The sequence below is a fragment of the Amblyomma maculatum genome, chromosome 11, assembly GCF_055883805.1.
Source record: "Amblyomma maculatum isolate TAMU_Amacu chromosome 11, ASM5588380v1, whole genome shotgun sequence".
NCBI classification, from domain to species: Eukaryota; Metazoa; Arthropoda; class Arachnida; order Ixodida; family Ixodidae; genus Amblyomma; species Amblyomma maculatum.
The window spans coordinates 30,374,648-30,392,313 of NC_139354.1; the positions used below are offsets into that span (position 1 = coordinate 30,374,648).

Here is a 17,666-nt window from a genome sequence, read left to right on the forward strand (position 1 = left end):
TAGTTCTTGAAAAGACCTTGAAGCCTATACCTTGAAGCCTAGGCATATACTATGAATAATTATGAGTACCCAATGGCGTACTATTACTAACCATCGATCATTCTCGCTAATCATAACTCTTAACCTTTGACCGTGGTCATGAATTTGACCTCTGACCATAGTCGTGGTGGTAATCTTTGGTTGCAGTTGATAACACCAGATAACCATGCATTTGCACGTCTTACTCGATTTAGCTACGTTCATTTTTCATCGTTATACTGTGCTCAATTAGCTAATTAACTGAGAATAAATATGCATAATTTTGAATATTCACTTATTTAAGGCTAAGTTGGTTTCTTAGGAGGCATTAAAAACAGCAGGCCTAATTTTTTAAACGCAACGACGTTTAAGGCCCCGTTCTCCAGAAAATCCGTCGTCGGCATTGTGAGCGAAAAATGAAGAGTATGCTTCTGACAGGTGGTAGTTGGCAGGTGACGTGCGTGGGCTGACCACTGATTGGTCGGTGGGCTGTATGACGTCCCGATACCACGCGACATGAGCCAGCGACATCTTCAGGCACTGCCATACTGTGACTTCACTGTAGGACACGTACGTACGTGTCGCCGCATAATTAATGTCGTTCGCATATGGACTCGTGCTAAGCGATCCTGTGCCTGTGCCGCTTCAAATCCATGCAAATACATCGCAAGGAAGACATGAGAGGGAAGGAGGTGGTGAAGGGTGGCAGTTCCTGGCCCTACGGGGCTGGGACGGTAGGTCAACGCTGCTTGCGGCGGGGGCTAGCCAGCCACCGAATTTTATCTGTTGTAGGACGTCATTGCACCCGCCACTGCAGTGCTTCAGTGGTGGACGACGGCTGTTGAGGGCGCGCGTCTTTCTCTCCCTTTTCTTTTTCTTTATTTTCTATTTTCTCTTCTGTCCGCCCCGCCGGGGTGGTGCAGTGGTAAGACGCCCGACTACTGTGCCGGAGTACCCGGGTTCGAACCCGACCTCGGCGGCTGCGTTTCGATGGAGGCGAAACGAAGAGGGGTCCGTGTTCTACGCGATGTCAGCGCACGTTAAAGGTCCCCAGGTGGTCGAAATTACCCCGTAGCCCTCCACTACGGCTCCTCCTTCCACTTTCACTCCCACCTTCCTCCCTTCCCTTACGGCGCGGTTGAGGTGTCCACAGAAAACAAGTGAGACAGTTACCGCGCCTTTCCCTTCCTATAAATCAATCAATCACTTGGTACTGTGGTAGGACACTCGACTACTGTGCCGGAGTACCCGGGTTCGATTCCGGCAGCCGGCGGCGGCGTTTCGATGGAGGCGAAAAGGCGTTCGTGAGCTGTGCGATGTCAGCGCCTGTTTAATTGGATTGGAAAACATTTCGTCAATGCAGATGCAGACCCGCTCTAGATGGCCTCCAGTCCATGGCTGGCGGCGACCTTAGTGGCCCATTCGGTGGCCAAAGCTTGAATGCCCGTGTCCGAGCTGACCAGAACGGCCTCCCATCGCTCAAGAGAAGGAATTTGTACTAGATCTTCCGGTGGAGGTTCTTCTTTAGATTGCCATAGTATGTGATCACAGTGCCTGCTTAAGATCCACAGGTGATTACTCCATAGCCCTCCACTACGGTCCCTCCTTCTACTTTCACTCCCACCTTCCTCTATTTCATTACGGTGCAGTTCAGGTGTCCACCGAAATAAATGTACAGACACTGCGCCTTTCCCTTCCTGCAAACCAATAATTATTATCGCCACATGTCATTTTGAGTACCCGCGGAACATTGTCAAGCCAGCTCAGACAGCATTTGGAGATAAGTTTTAATTGCAGTGAGACAGTCAATTCTTAATTCTGTCTGACGTGGAGGCAGAACAATATACCTCGTTTCACAGTGGAAATACCCTATTGTGAATCAAAGGGTTTACAGTACCTCACAACAGGAGATTGTCACCTACAAACTTCATTTTTATTACGTCTGCGTTGCTTTCAGCTTTGTCCGCATATATTCAACTGTATAAGGTCGACTAAGATATCATGTTCGTCTCTTTACTTGAATTTCTTAAGTGTTAGAGCGCTGTAAGATTTCAGCATGAATTAAGTGTTGAAATCGTAGCACATCTCAAGCAGATTAACTGTGCACTATGACAGCGATTACCAAGGCAAATTTCGAAGGCAGCCACTTTTGTATTTATATTCTGGAACTTGACTCCAAGATTACTTCGTTATTTCTGCTTTAGGCAAATACATACTGTTATGACTTGCTCCCACCTTCATATTACCTCTAAAAGCTTGCTCCTGTTGACACGGATAGCGTATAATTCACTTTAAGTGTGAAGTCGTGAATAAATCTCATTCTGACAATAAATTATGGTCCCCCTTATGATAGCAGAGAACGAAGGAGTTATTTTTCATCCTTTATTTTTATGAAGCCCAGTCAGAAAAAAAAAATGTACTTTTTTTTCCTTTTAACGCCAGGTCGATTTTGTTTCGTGAAGTAGCAAGTCCTAGTATAACCACATATCGCAAAACTAGGCTTGGTTGCCGCCATAGAAACACTCGAGCGGATATATACCAGCAAAATTGGTATAATCTGCACTGAAAGCAAGGAATTCTTCTCCACACCTTTCACTGCAGTTCTTGCTGTACTCTGCAAGCATGGCTCATTCTAATCCAAGTCAGGGCTAAACGTGAAGAACTCTGATGGCTGCATGGTCATAAGGGGTAGAGGGAAACAAGCGTACATGTGCAGTAGCCCGTGCGTTCCTCTCCCGGCATTCTTTATGATGACCCCCAACATCTCACTACATACCACAAGATACTCCAACACACCCGCTCAGCGAGACACTCTCAGGACCCGCTAATCAACTAGATAAATCAGATAAGTGCCATTTCAGGCGTTTTCATGCCTTGCCTTACAAAAGCCCAGCTAGACTGCACGCTATTAGCAGATTCCTTTTTAGTTCAAAGCTTCCGGCGGCCACAAGGCAGACCTTTATCACATGGTATGGACTTGCCAGAACTAATTCATACCTCATAAAGAAATCCCAATGTGGGTGGATTGGGGGGCGTCTTTGTTCCCCTCCGACTAGTGTCCCACAAAGAGCAGGTGCATATACAGAAATGCTAGCTCTGACCTTGCAGCACAAAAGTCAAGGTATTAGTAGAGCGAGCTTGAGCAGCGGCTTCAGCCAACGGAGCCTCGGACTGTTTGCCTGACCAGCCCATTTTTCTTAAATGTTTTCCACACTACTAGGGTCCACCACCGGAAACATGAAAAGTGACACATAACTCGGTGTAAAGGCAATGACAGCGAGGTCCGTATTTAAAGTTTGCATATTTCCATACCGACCTCGAGTGATCTGACTGGTGGAAATGACACTACTGAAAGCGACGCCAACTTGGAATATGGCAATTATGCCACACTACAGAACAATGTAACAAGTGCCTGGCCATGACACCTGCGAACTACCATTTTCCATAGGCATGCCCATGATTTCTCGCTCCCAAAGCCAAATCGTCTTGAGAACGGGCCCTATAACACAGTCACATCATTAACATGACTTGATCATGGAAAGGACCAGTTAGCTGCAGTCTTCTGCAAACGTCAACCGCACTGCGAGGAAAGGGCTGGAGTGAAAGGGAGAAAGAAGCTAACACCGTGGAAGATTCTGTATTTAAGAGAAAAAGACATTCAGTAGCCAGCCAATCTCTTTCCGAAAAACAAACAATGGCCCATCCCTAACAAACATCCAGTCTAACAATGTTGGGATATCCCAAAGGAATTCAGTGTTTTCTTAACAGATTGCTATGCATCACACAATTACAAGCAACAGCTGTCTTTACAAACGTATTAGCCAACAATCTCCCCCAAAACAAAGCAAAAAATTTGGGGACACTCAAACTTTGCCTTCAGGCTCTAGTCTGCCAGCTCCTCAGTCACTCTGCTACTTGCTTAGTCACTTATTCCTTCATTTCCACTCTTGTCTCGCACAAATTCATTAGCATAGCTGTAAACTACATTATGTGACAGGCCATCCAAAGACAGACTACTGTGAAGCATTAGCTTATTCGTTCACATTCAATGCAACCAGGCACGGCCTCAACACTTTCTTTGTAGCACAAGATGCATGGAGATCTCTCTCGAACAAAGTCACCACTTTCAGATCATTCCAGGTCATTCAGAGTTGGTAACTACTGCCATGCTCTGTGTTCTCGCGATGTCACAGAAGCTAGTCTACTGACCAGCACTCTGCCATGTCACCTGCAGACTACCACTTGCCGGAGCCACATTCACAATGCCAAAGGCACATTTTATGAAGAACGGTATCTTTGATACTGTTGTGTTAACAGCCGCGCAATGCGTGTGCGAATCCAGTGAGCCAAATTATTCTCGTACACAAGTGAGAGACCCAAAGCTATCTCCGTGAAGCCTTTTATTAGCCCCACCACGGGCCATACATTATGTACACATTGCAATCCTTTCTTCCCAGTAGTTGGGGGTGGAAGGACAACTTAGCTGGTTCCACAGCGCAGAGCTTCGGTGCAGACTGGATGGGCAGAAACAAGTGTGTCCACGCACAGGATTTGCTACAATACAGCTGAGGCAGAAAAAAAAAAATATGCGGCGGCGTCCAAGTTCGGTCAACAATGCACCCGTGCAGGTCAGCGGCAGCTTCTCAAAGAGGGTCGCAAAGAGCTGCCCCACTACAAAGATCCCAATGGCATTATTCCTAGCCACAACATTATTCTTGACATGCAAAGATCATCTCATAACAGCATAACAAAAGACTGACCTTACATGTTAGAATCCATGTTTTCATTTTTGCCCTCTTACAGTGTAATCAATTTGTGTAGGATCCTTGCAGTGACCACAGCATAAACATATATAAGTTTGTTATGACTTGCGCAGTAAGGCTCCATTCTCAACTTATAAACTTGTGTCACATTCACAAAGCCAATGTGTACAAAGCAACAATCCACCATCTACAGCGCTCCCTCCTTATAACAAGTGAAAAGGACGTGAACTACACAGAAACGTGATACACGAGAGCACAGCACGTCAAAACTATTCTTTGAGGTGACCCTCGCGATACATGAAACGTTTCGCCATCAAATATTGCCAGATCAAGCATTCTACGGTTTCAATGACGGGGAGCGATACAGAGAATCATGGAAACTGCACAAGAACTGCTGGTTCGAGCATTATGTGGCACCAGAGCTGTAGTATTGTGCGCATGGTTCTAACGACATCCTCTGTCATCACTGCTGGCACTGAAACCGCATGGTAGCAGTGCTCTTTACCCCTTTGCTCTTTGCGGGTTGTGCGTTTGTTCCACTGTGGCCCAACCTACATGGGCGCATTGATGGCCTGAAGGACGCATTTTTTTGCCTCAGCTGTGCCATCACACTGTTCACGAAAGCAGTTCCACGATGACGGCACGAAATCTGTCTCTCCCTTTCTCTCGCTGCTCAGGAAAGGATGGCCTTGCGATCACTTGCCGAGTAGCCGCGGCTGTTCCCACAGAGGGCACCTGTGCTGCCATGATACGAGAACTGTTGGAAGTAGGGCTGCTCAAACTCCTCCGATATTGAGTTCAGGGGACCCTCTTCGGGCGGAGTGAGCTCGACGGTTTCACCCGTAAATTCCTGGTCGAAGTAGCGTGTGTCCGTGTCAGAGGTCACGAGTGGCTTGAAAGGTGGGGTAACCTGCAGTGTGGGCATAAACCGACTTTCCATTTTAATGATAGCAATAATAGTGAAGCTTTATTGCCCGCAATAAAGCTACACATGTTTTCTTCACTTCTAGTGAGAGCCAAATTGTTGCCCATACAATAAACAAATTTTTTCCGGGACATTTCACCTATAAGATTTTTCTAAATTTTCAAAAATAGGGTTTTTAAATTGGAATACCACTTTCTTTGGCTTAGCACTGTCAGCAGTATAATACAGCCAGAAGCTGCTAACTAGAAAGCTGGTTAACTTATAAAAGTTTTCGTTTTAACCACTACTCTTAGGCTCACTATTCTTGAGAGGCTTGTAGCCTACTGTAAGCAATATCCTCATCATTTTTTTTCATATTTAGCTTTGAAGCCATTCACTTTAGCACAACAAATTTTGGGGCCTCACTCAGGTGAACAAAACTGATCAGCCCTCGGCAGCGCTGGACTAGCCTACTCTTAGCTTCGCTTTCAGCTGAGTGAGGCCGAAATGTGTATGCTGCAGTGCCGACACGAATAGAATTTTCAAAATTCCAAGAACAGACATGACTACAACGTACAGTGGGCTACAAGTCTCTAAAAAATAATGCACCACACCTTAACAGTTAAAAAACCAGCAATTCAATATTAGTTCAATATTATTCAAAACGGTCCTCTGACTCCAAGATCCTGCATTAAGAAACTGCAGAAAGCATATGGTGAAGTCCTCTGTATACGCAGTATGTTTAATAACGTGCTAACTTCCACTGGTTCTCATCGGCTTCGACTTGATCAATATCAAATAGAACAAACATAGAAAGGGGAGGTCACAACACAAATGCCTAACACCATGACCAACTCTGAGACAACCCTTTCTACAATAAAACTGAACCAACAGACCACTCTAAATGAAGAAACCACCAATCGACCCTTCAATTGTCGAATATTCCAAAAGAAATTCGCCCCCAGTGTAGAATTTTTTTAAATGCTATGCATTTAGCGCAGTACCCATATGGCAAAAAACAGGAACATCGGAAGAGAACACGGCCCCCATGAACTAGAGCAAGCTACAAATGGCAAGCTGTTTGTTTTCCTTTAAGAAAGATAAAAATGTGAACTTCATACAAGTCTGTTGCCTGCTACGTGACAACAAATTTCTACTCATTCTTGGGCACAGTTTACTTCTTAAGCTTCTCCCCATCATTACTCCACATGCATTGACTGTAAAGTGAGAGCATTTCACTCAAGGTCGAAACAAGCATCGGCTGAATCGTTAAACCAATCATAATGAGTAACCTCAACTCAAAACCCTACACGTTGTCATGATGGGCGTCAGCATCGAGTGGACCCATTTAACTGTGGAGTGAACAAACTGGTACTAATGTCTTTTTTTCTTCTCTTTCACCTTGCTTTTCTTTCCTTTCAGATTTCACTGTGCAAAAGGCAGCAGCAGCCTGCAGTAGAGGCCACCATCACCACCGCTGTCTCACCTTCTTCTGCGCCACGTCGTCCCAATTGACTGATCGGAAGAAGGGGTGCACCTTGATGTCGGCGGCATCATTGACAGATCCACCCAGCCGATGCCGGGGGTTCTTGACGAGCAGGCCCGAGAGCAGGTGGCGTGCCTCGGGGCTCATGCTCTTGGGGTACTTGACCTCCTCGACCAGGATGAGCTCGAAGAGGACGTCGTGGTCCCGGCTGTAGAAGGGCAGCCGGCCGCACATCATCTCATACATGACCACCCCGAGACCCCACCAGTCGACTGCGCGGCCGTAGTCCGTGTCCTCCAGCACCTCGGGCGCCAGATATTCGGGTGTGCCGCAGAACGTCTTGGTGGTCGCCCCGAACGAGATGTCCTCCTTGCAGAGGCCAAAGTCGGCAATCTTGACATGCCCTTCCTTGTCCAGCAGTAGATTCTCCAGCTTCAGGTCACGGTATATGATGCCCTGGACACGACAAACAACGGCCGTATGTAAGGCTCCTTTTCAGTTTTATTATATTTTTTTAGAGTAACAACTGCTAAAGGTCGATGTTGCCTTTCTGCAGCATTGCTGCAAAATGAAGGAGTAGGAGGTGGAAAGGGAAAAAAGGAAAGCAGATGCAATGTGCCATGATGACTGGCAATGCAGCTTGCAGCCTTTCAGGCCTTTACTTGTCATGACAGAGGCCCGTCTCGCATGGATAGATGAGTAACCATGTGTGACAGAGGAACTGTGCATGATGAAAGAGCACTGAACAAGTGTTGAGGAGGAGCCTCAGTTTGCAAGCCGAGCCAGTGTTTCAACAAGTCCCCTTGTTAAACCACTAAACACTTTCCGCTCGTCAACACCAAAGTTTGCATTGCTACCACAAGAGCACTCGCCGCAAAGGTGCTCATTCACAAGGACACTGACGCTGAACTTTCAGGAGGAGGGCAAGAGGTACACACCTGACTGTGGAGGTATTCGAGCGCTAGGAGGATCTCGGCCGAGTAGAAGCGCGTCCGCTCCTCTGTGAAGACACGGTCGCGCGACAGGTGGAAGAAGAGCTCGCCGCCATTGACGTACTCCATGACGAAGCAGAGGCGGTCGGCCGTCTGGAACGAGTAGCGCAGCGAGATGAGGAACGGGTGCTTGGTGCTGCGCAGGACGCGGTTTTCGGTGAGTGTGTGCGCCACCTCGTCCTTGTCAATGACCACCTTCTTCTTGAGGATCTTGATCGCGTACAGGGACTCCGTGGACTTCTCGCGGCACAGCACCACCTTGCCAAAGGTGCCCTTGCCCAGCACCTTGAGGAACTCAAAGTTGTCCAGGCTCAGGCGGTTGCCCGTGGCGTACGTGCGCGTCGAGATGCTGAACTTGTCGCGCAGGGACTGCTCGTCCTTGGGCTCTGCCATCTCAACGTCCTCCTCACTTGCTAGCCGCTCGGACACCTGCTGGATGGCCCGGCACCAACCCTCCCTGCACATGCACGTCACCGCTTCATCACCACAATGCAGGAAATGGAGATGCTGCACCATGTTTGTCGGAACTGAGCGGTCAAGCAAAGAAATTGGAGAGGGGGCACCCTGCGTAAGAGTTATCCAAGTCAGCATGCAAGTGAGTCATCCATTTGCCAAAGCAACTCTAGACTGAACAGCTCCCGAGCATTAAAGCTACCAGTGTAACCATATTACAAGCATTCACCACCTTATGTCTCCACCCCTCTTGTTTTTCAAAACATCTAAAACACTTGTTTGGCTTGGTTTAGCACCTGAAAGCGACTCAGGCTACGAGATGCTTTAGTGGATGAGCTCCGAAAACTTCGACCACCTGGGGTTCTTTTACCGCGCACTGACATATCATAGCACGTGGGAGCCTTGCTTTTTGCCTCTATCGAAAAGCTGCCGCCGCAGCTGGGATTCAATCCCATATCCTTGGGAACAGCAGTTGGGTGCCCAAACCACTGCACCATCACGGCAGGTCGCATCTAAAATCTAAAATACAGTTTTACTTTCCAATTTGTTTCAGCCTTTTACTAGACAAGTGAAAATGCACGACTGCTTTTTCTTACAGTCATGCTGCATCAGAGTGGATGTTTCTGGTAAACAATGCACATCTTATTTAATCCTTACAAGCAGAATGAAGCTTCCGGTGTGAGCCAAAAGCTAAAACTGAAAAGCTGCCTCGATTATCTGATACACCACAGTCGCTGCTAGTCGCAGGTGTTTTGACGCGATAGCGTTAAAGGAACCATTCTGCATAAAATCTGGGCCCGTATTCAGAGTTTGTGTCGTTATCGAAGTGTTGCTATCTCACGTGACCTTGAGTCATCTGATTGGTCGAAACGCTGGAACTGGGTGTTGCCACTGCGGAACCGGAAGAGGTGGCAACATTATTTTCCAGCGTTTCCACCAATCAGGTGACTCGAGGTCGGGGAGATAGCGACACTCACGATAACGTCGCAAACTCGGAATACGGGCCCTGGCGTCAGCGTTGTTGATGTTGCAAGTGAAGAATCATGGGGATGACTCTGGCAGGAGGTAGCTGGAAAGTGACACTGATGTGCAGCGACTAGGTCGCCGGGTTGCGTGAAGTCACGAGACCATGCGACATGTCCAAGACGGTAGGTGCTGCCAACTGAGGCTTCGCCTTTGAGATGGGAGGATGAGATCAGAATCCAGCCTTCCAGGGCCCTAGACCACGTGGGGCACATTCACTCAGTTCGTAAGTAGGGTTTTATGCAGTGTTGCCAGCTCTGTAGTTTAGCATTCCACCAAAACTGTCTCAAAATCCACTAAAAAATCTGCTAAATATTAATAAAAAAAACCCACCAAAATTGCCGCTAATATGTACTGCGGTGCTGGGTGTGAAAATAAATGCAGTGAAAGCTCTGTCTGGCTTAAAAATGGAAGAAAATTTGTCCTTCTTTGCCACAGTCTTCAGCAGAACCAGGTTAAGCAAAAACGAAACCAGAATTTAGACCGCCGTCGTAAATAGCTAGCCTCTGCTCCTCTGCTCGTCCGTGCTTCATAAGCAGCCTCGAGCAGAAAAGCTGGCAAATTGTATCCCAATATATCTGTGGCTGATAGAAGGGAACTGTTAAATCGAGCGTTCATTCGCACTATTTTAGCACATCATTCGCTGCCAGCATCCGGGGCAGTTTGCACTTTCAACGAACATTCTTCTCTGTAATTCTCATGCAAGAAAAACTGACATAAATTGGCCATGAGAAAATTCTACCGCTCTTAAGCATAGTGCTGAATAAATTGTTTAAAACGGCAATATGCAATATTTTACAGATTTATTTTAAGCATTTGGAAATGGCAATTACAAGAATACAAATCACACTGCCAGGTAACTGCAGGAAGCTCAGCTGGCTAAACGATCTTTCAACTTCCGCGTTGAGTCGCCTATCGTTGCACGCCTCGCAGGTTCAACAGACGGCGTCAATGAATGGGATTACTTGACACCTTAGAGCAGCCACGTGCAGCACGGCACCAGCTGCGCAAATCGTCGCGGTTACTACCTCAAAGTGTATCATATAACTGTCCACGCCAACGCCAACGAAATTAACCGCATCACGGACGACGAGACGGCTATCGCTGTTTGAGATCAACCCCACAGTTCTTCGCACATAGCCTGCAGGCATATTTTAAGCAGAGACAAATGACAAAACTTAACATCCACTAAAAATCCACTGTAAAACCTGAAACCCACCAAAACAACGGGACCCGCCAAATAAATATTCGTAATCCGCTAAAAAAAACGCTAGCTGCTAGATGCAAATTTTTCCCGTCAAGGCACCAAATAAGTCGCTAAAATGGCAACGCTGGTTTTATGTCTATGTTGGGCAGTTTAACACGCAATGCGGTAGCTCACAAGTGTATGCTAAAGAGTATGTACGAGATAGAGAGACAAAAATGAAGAGATTAGTGAGCCAGCGAGTAGCAAAAGGCCGATGTACAAAAGAGGGACTGGAAGGGGGGCCAGTCAACAGGAGCCGTTAAACACTTCCTCATCAAGTTTCACCTTACGACAAACATAACACTGCAAGCATCCCTTAGTGTCTCGTTTGTGTGGTTACCTGTAAAGAGTCTTTGCTCGACAGCTTTTCCTTAGTGCATCTCTAACTACATGTACCCATTCACACCCATGCATAATACACACAACCATTTGTGCCCAACTTCTTGCTAAAAACAGAATCCTAGCCAGAGGCGAGCTGCATTTTCAGCTGTATACTTTTGGTGCAGCGGGCTTTTTTTTTTGTGTTTATTTTGCAATGAAGGTGGAACATCAGCATATACGCGGTTCCTTCACAAAAGGGGCAAACTGCAAAGCGGAGAAAAAGAAAGACTGTCGCATCTCACGGCCAAGCCTCACCGGTCATCCTCGGAGTCGACGCAGAACATGCGTTCAATGACCGTCGTCCACTGCAGGCCACGGATGATGAAGGTAAATGGCTTTGGACGCTCGGACTTCATCAGCTGGCAGCCTAAGGGGGGGATTAAGCATATAAGATATTATGCAACACCAGTACTAAAAAAAAGCGAGCCATGCCAGATGACAAGCATGCAGAAGTGGTTGGTTTGTGGGGTTTAAAGTCCCAAAGTGACAGAGGCTATAAGAGACGCCGTAGTGGAGGACTGGAAATTTCGACCACCTGGGGTTCTTTAACGTGCACTGACATCGTACAGCACACGGGCGCCTTGCTTTTCGCCTCCAACAAAAAGCGGTCACCGAGGCAGGGAATAAAGCGCATACAATATGGCATTTAAAAATGTTAATGCTGTAGAAGTCATTCCCTTGGCTGCTTCTCAATGTCAGTTCAATGAAAATGAAACATACAGGTCCTAGCTCGTACTGAGCTTGCCACGACTACATCCATGGGAGATTTTTTAAAAAGTTGACACTCCCTAATGCATTGCAGGAGACAGGCTCTCTAATGAACACTACCAACAAGGAAGGGAGTTACAAGTGATGCTGTGAGTACAGACATTAGCGACCAATGAAATATGAAGTGTGTTGTGAAGAGTAGAGACGAGATGGGAGACCATTCATATGCATGCGTTTTCTTACTACGAAAAACTGCAAGCCAGTTGACCTGGTACTTGCACAGACTATTACACATGTGCACTGATTAGCAATTGAATCGAAAAATTTATTTGAAGGACGACAGGCCCTGCATGACCTTCCAATATCCCTGAGAAGGTCTCTAGTGATTGGCACCTTCGGTAGATCCCCCCATACTGATTCACGTTCGCTTTTGCCTGGTATAGGCTTGACACACTAGTTACTGACAAAGAGGCTCGATGATGAAGTTACCATGCTTGCTTTCACAGTAGAAGCGTTGGAACGGCTCACGGTAGTTTGTGGTGTCTGCTTTGCTCGCTGTTTTTACTTCTCTCTCCACCGGCGATTCAAAAGGCAGTGGGGAGGTGCTACATCACGTGCACGCAGGACGTTTTCGCAACTAATTTTCCCAAACTGCTTGTGACTTGTTGTCAATTTACTTGCAAGCAAACATTTATTACGCTCCACGCTTCTCTAGCTTACTCTGATTTTATTTGTATTAGGCCCAGCTTGAGATGCATTATACCTCTGCATCCCTAATTCATTAACCAGTTTTATATAAGAACAAAAGCTTTTATAATTTACACTCCCCCCTGACACTCTTAATTAAGACACTAATTTGTTTGTATGTTGCTGCCAGTAAATGAACTGAGTGTTGTTTACCCACCTCGTTCGCACTGGTGCTCGCATTCCGAGACGAACAGACGCGACAACTCCTGGTAACTTTCCGTGCACTCACCGGAACCAAACTGGCAAACCAAGTTCAGGTTTAATTCCGATTGCTTTTTATCTCTCTTACTATCAGCTCTTGTGATTGTATTGTTGAGTGTTTATTGCTTCGAGCTGTGCATACGCTGTTCTGCCATTTCACGAGAAACTACATAGAGAGTGGAACGGTATGTGTTGGTGCCTAGTTATATTTTGGAGCCAACTATTTTTTTTTTTCTCGGCTAGTCAGGGGTTCGAGTTTTGAAACCAATGTCTATACAGCGATGAGCAGTGTATGACTATATGCACATTTTGACCCTTGGACATGTTCTCGAAGTCTCCTAATTTGTGCGTCCCTTTTATATAGCCTTATATATAAAAAAAGAAATGAACAGTGTACAAACTACATCCATCCCCACTTTTGTCTGCTTTCCCACACACCTTTGACAGTGAAGTTGTTCAGAGGGTCAGCGTGGCTATGCTCAGGCTTCAGCTTGAATCCAATCAGGGTGCCGTCCTCGCGAAGCACAAAGTAGCGCTTTCGCCAGTTTTTTATGTGCTCCCCTGCATAGCAAGAAAATGCAAACACGCATAAATACACGTGCCGGAAAATGGCCGCCTGCCGTGATGTCCCAGAAGCGTCCCCCGGAGGTCAGGCATGAACAGCTGCTCAAACACGTTCATTAGGAAGCTGTCAGAGGTGCAGCACAAAACAAAAGGTCGACGGAAGAGACCTGATCTCATTTCTGCTTTCACTACGTGGCGTCTAGTGTACGACATCTGCATGGGGCAGTCGATCTCAGTCCAGACCTCCCGCAACAGAGAAAGCTGCAGAATTAACATATTAAATGAGGATGATTTATGCATGCTGTCAATTCTGCAACACAGATGCTCTAGATTTGTAAACATGCATGACTCATCGCCATATTAAATGCTAATTTTTGCTGTGTTTATCTATTGTTCCCTTTTGTAATTGTTTTCGTCGCTGAAAAGGTTCAATGTGAGCTATGAAAGATCCAAGGTGACTAGGGGCAAGTGCCTGCAATGTTAGTGCAAGCAACATTGTAAACAGTAGATAATTTCTATGGCTTTGTACGTCCTGCCAATGACCACACGAAGGAAACAAAGCAAGGGGAAAGAAAGAATGAACATAAATTGAAAGGGCAAATGACAGAGCGATAATGCCGCAAAAATATCACACTGCTACGAATAGCTTGCAGATATTGCATCTGTGATTACTCATCAAAGACACCCTGCAACACTGTTGCATACTAGAAAATACCTAGAGTTATCACTCCTAGTGCCCTTCTTATCATTCAAGGAACAAGAATACAGAAAAAGAAAACTAACCGTGGAAAACAAATTTAGACAAACCCACAAGGCTCGATATTACCACCACCACACATCCGACTCAGGCGGCAGGAAAAATATTTTTCACAACTCTAAAATTTCCCATTCATGCTAACACTCTTCTCCCCAGAAAAGTGACCCAACAAAGACCCAGCTATTGGATTCTACCAAGGGAAAACCCGATGGAGTTGTCTCCGGTGCACTTCTAAGAGCCACGTCCGAGTCGATTGAAAAAGCAGCTTGAGATGACACCGACAAGCCCAGCATGCAAAGCATAATGTTCTTATCACCGCCTCACCTCGCTTGTTGAGCCATCCTTCCTTGACGATGGATGGTTCGGGGTCGGCAACGATGGGCTCCATGCCGTAGGGGGCCATGCTCATGGCTCCCGGGTGCATTCCGAGCGGGGCACGTTGTTGTGGCGCCAACGGCGCTTCCATCATCGTGACCCCGCCGGCCCAAGCCAGCCTGCAGGGACGACGACAGTGGCACGCTAGGCCCTTTTCCCCACCACCAGGAAACAGAGCTGACAGAAGAGCACTTCCTTTGCCTACATGCCTTCCTAAACTTCTTGCCTGGTCTACCTGGATCATGATCTTAGACCTGAAGAATCAGCGCAACAGAAAGACACGAGGAATGAAAGGCAGAATCATGACAACATGTACTGCTCACCACGCTACAAATGTGCCTTTCACTTGTGCTATTTGGTTTCTTCTTTTAGGATCTTTTGCATTTGCCTCATGAAAAGAGCCCTGCACCGCAGTTGTACAGTTTCTTAAAACAATGTTGGGGAGTGTGTTAAGACGTTTATCACACCTTGGCTCAACTCAGCAATCTAGTAGTTGCAAAACTCTGGCCAAAGCTTAAGTATGAAAGTCAGAACTACGGCTGGATCAAAAATGGGAGTACTGCTGACTTTAAAACAGCTTGCAGGCAGCAAACAAAGCATAAGTTATGACCTTGCGAGACCACCAACAAGATGCAATAAGGCAACAAAATTGGTCAAAAAGGAAGTGGTCACAAAGTTGCACACATAAGGTTATTTCATGAAAGAAAGCAGAAACAATCAATAAAAAGTTCCAGTAATGCAGAAGTTAATGACGAACTGCTGCAGGTTTTTTCGCCATTTCCAGATGCTATTTCCTGCTAACTACCCTAACCACTATGGCCATAGCCCGTAAGCAGCTACCAGACCGAACAGCAAGGCCAAATTACTAAAAACTTTAGGTAACAGTGATGCTTGTGCAACATGGAACCCTTCCACTGTATAGTAACTTCTAATGAGAGAACAGCCTGAGCTTGAGACGCTGCCAACCACTGTCCGAATTTCAGTGTGCTTACATGCACCGCTGTCAAACGACAAAACGCGCAACTTGTTTTCGACTTCCACATCCCTGATTGCGCAGCCAATTTGTTACTATGTACCAGGGGGATGTTTGCATAGCTGCTCCCTTCCTCAAGACATCATTCACAAAGCATGACAGCGAGCTACTAAACATAGCATCAGCTCCCTTTTGTTTTTATCCTAGCCACTGAATTCCCAACGAGACTAGAACAAAACTAGTTAAACTCCGATTCATCAAAGCAGAAACGTACTTCGTCCACACAGTCAACTCTGTGGCAAGCATGAACGGTGCACGGTGACATCACAACTCTCACTTGCATTCGGTTGAAAAGTGCAAGGAGTGAACCATTCCATTCAACTTTGGGGTTATACTTACAACTAATCTTGTTTTAAACGAACTTTGAGGTCGCAAGCCGAAGCACGGGCAAACGAACGCGTTTCAACGAAACCGCAAGCGGATGGCAGCCCGCTAGTGCGCATTTTGGGCGCAGGTGCGAGTAAACAACAATCTGTCCCGAGTTCACGCCGCACTTCCGCTTTTAAAAACAAGCGACGAGCCCTACACTTGCAATTCGCGGGGCGATTTCTCTCCAAACAGCTCCAAGCCTGGTCATTCGGGCGCAAGATACGCGGGCAGCTGACGGCGGCTGCGGTTGTTTTGGGGGTCTGGAAAATCGCCTCCCGGCCACGGCGCAGGAGATAACGCTCTGGAGATGTTGCGGCCTTTGCGCAATAACGACACGAGGTAAAAGCCCACGAGAAGACGCGGAGAACAGCACCTTTCGCCTCTATTTTTCGCTTCCAACAGCACACAGCGGGGGACAAACAAAAACAGGCAGCCGTACCTGCACTGTCAACAAGAGTTGTCCGAAGGACAACCACTACTAGTAAAGCACATTTTGGCAAGTGCCCGGCACGCCGGGAGATGGAAGTGATCACGCAGTTGGAAACACAGCTCAATGACAAATAGTTCCGCTCTTATGAAGTCAACAAAATAATGACATTCAATGGCGAGGTTAAGCATATTCTCACCAAACGCTGCGCCGAACACCGTAAATAACTAATGCCGCAGTCGAGGTCACCGCGGGAAGTCCAGGCAGATTGCGGAGAAGCCGACACAATACAATGAAGTACACACCAGACAACAGCCGCCAAACTATTCCCGAGTTCTTGTTATTTCAAGTCTGGTTTTCACAGCAGATGCAAGCTTAACATGCGGCAGGAATGTGGAAAAGTAAACTCACCTAACCGTGGCAGTTCACCCAGACCAAAGAAAAACAAGGTCCCGAATACACCGCCCGACGCACAGCGGGTCACCGGGATCTTTCGATTATAGGTAGTCGGTGAAGGCGTCCGGTTCAGGAACAAACCTATCGACAAAACAGCAAAATCGTCCCGATGACTGCCACCCGAAGCTCCTGCCCCGCCAAGGCGGGCAAGCAGCCGCCAACACCTAGACTGGAAGGAACCGTTATCGGAAGGGAGCACAAATTTACAACCATCTACAAATTGGGCCCGTGCGACATCACACTTCACCAGCAAGCTGCGAGACGAGAAGCAGAGTGAAATGGCACATGTGGCCTGCCAACAGCCAAGTTTTTAAGCGGTGCAGAGCACCGATCGTCAAAGTAGGCTTAGCGACGACTGCGGCAGCCTGTGCTGCCGCCTTGCCTCCCACCTTCCGTGTCGGCAAACAGCATCGGCAGTACGCGGCATCTACGGCCTCGGCAACCGATGTCGCGAATGGATAGCGGTTCCCATAGAACGCGTCTCGCTCATCAAGTAAAGCGAAGCGATGCTTACCCGCCCATGGTCAGGGAAAGTTAATATTACTCGGCTCGCCCGCAAGCAACTTCCGAGAACACCCAAGCCCCCACGGACGTTCCCGATGTTTGTTTGTTTGCACGTTTCCCGTGCTCCCGTGTGTGTAGCAGTCGGCGGCAGCGCCCCACCTCCTCCCCGCTCTGCCGAGAAGAACGATTAGACAAGTAGGCTATGCATGGTGACTGTCATGAATGAAACAGTTGCTCTACTTTTCGTTGGCAGACGCGT

The 17,666-nt window shown here is 47.1% G+C and overlaps 1 protein-coding gene across 1 annotated transcript; it reads right to left on the reverse strand.

The window, feature by feature from the left end:
- Positions 1-4,401: 4,401 nt before the first annotated feature.
- On the reverse strand, positions 4,402-17,631 carry Akt (AKT serine/threonine protein kinase). Its single transcript, XM_084585623.1, has 8 exons — positions 17,418-17,631; positions 16,859-16,984; positions 14,568-14,737; positions 13,361-13,483; positions 11,522-11,633; positions 8,110-8,620; positions 7,172-7,627; positions 4,402-5,691 (listed from the first exon to the last, which is right to left on the reverse strand). Exons 3-8 carry the CDS (start codon positions 14,710-14,712, stop codon positions 5,455-5,457), a joined length of 1,584 nt encoding a protein of 527 aa, XP_084441749.1. The 5' UTR covers positions 14,713-14,737; positions 16,859-16,984; positions 17,418-17,631; the 3' UTR covers positions 4,402-5,454.
- Positions 17,632-17,666: the final 35 nt, after the last annotated feature.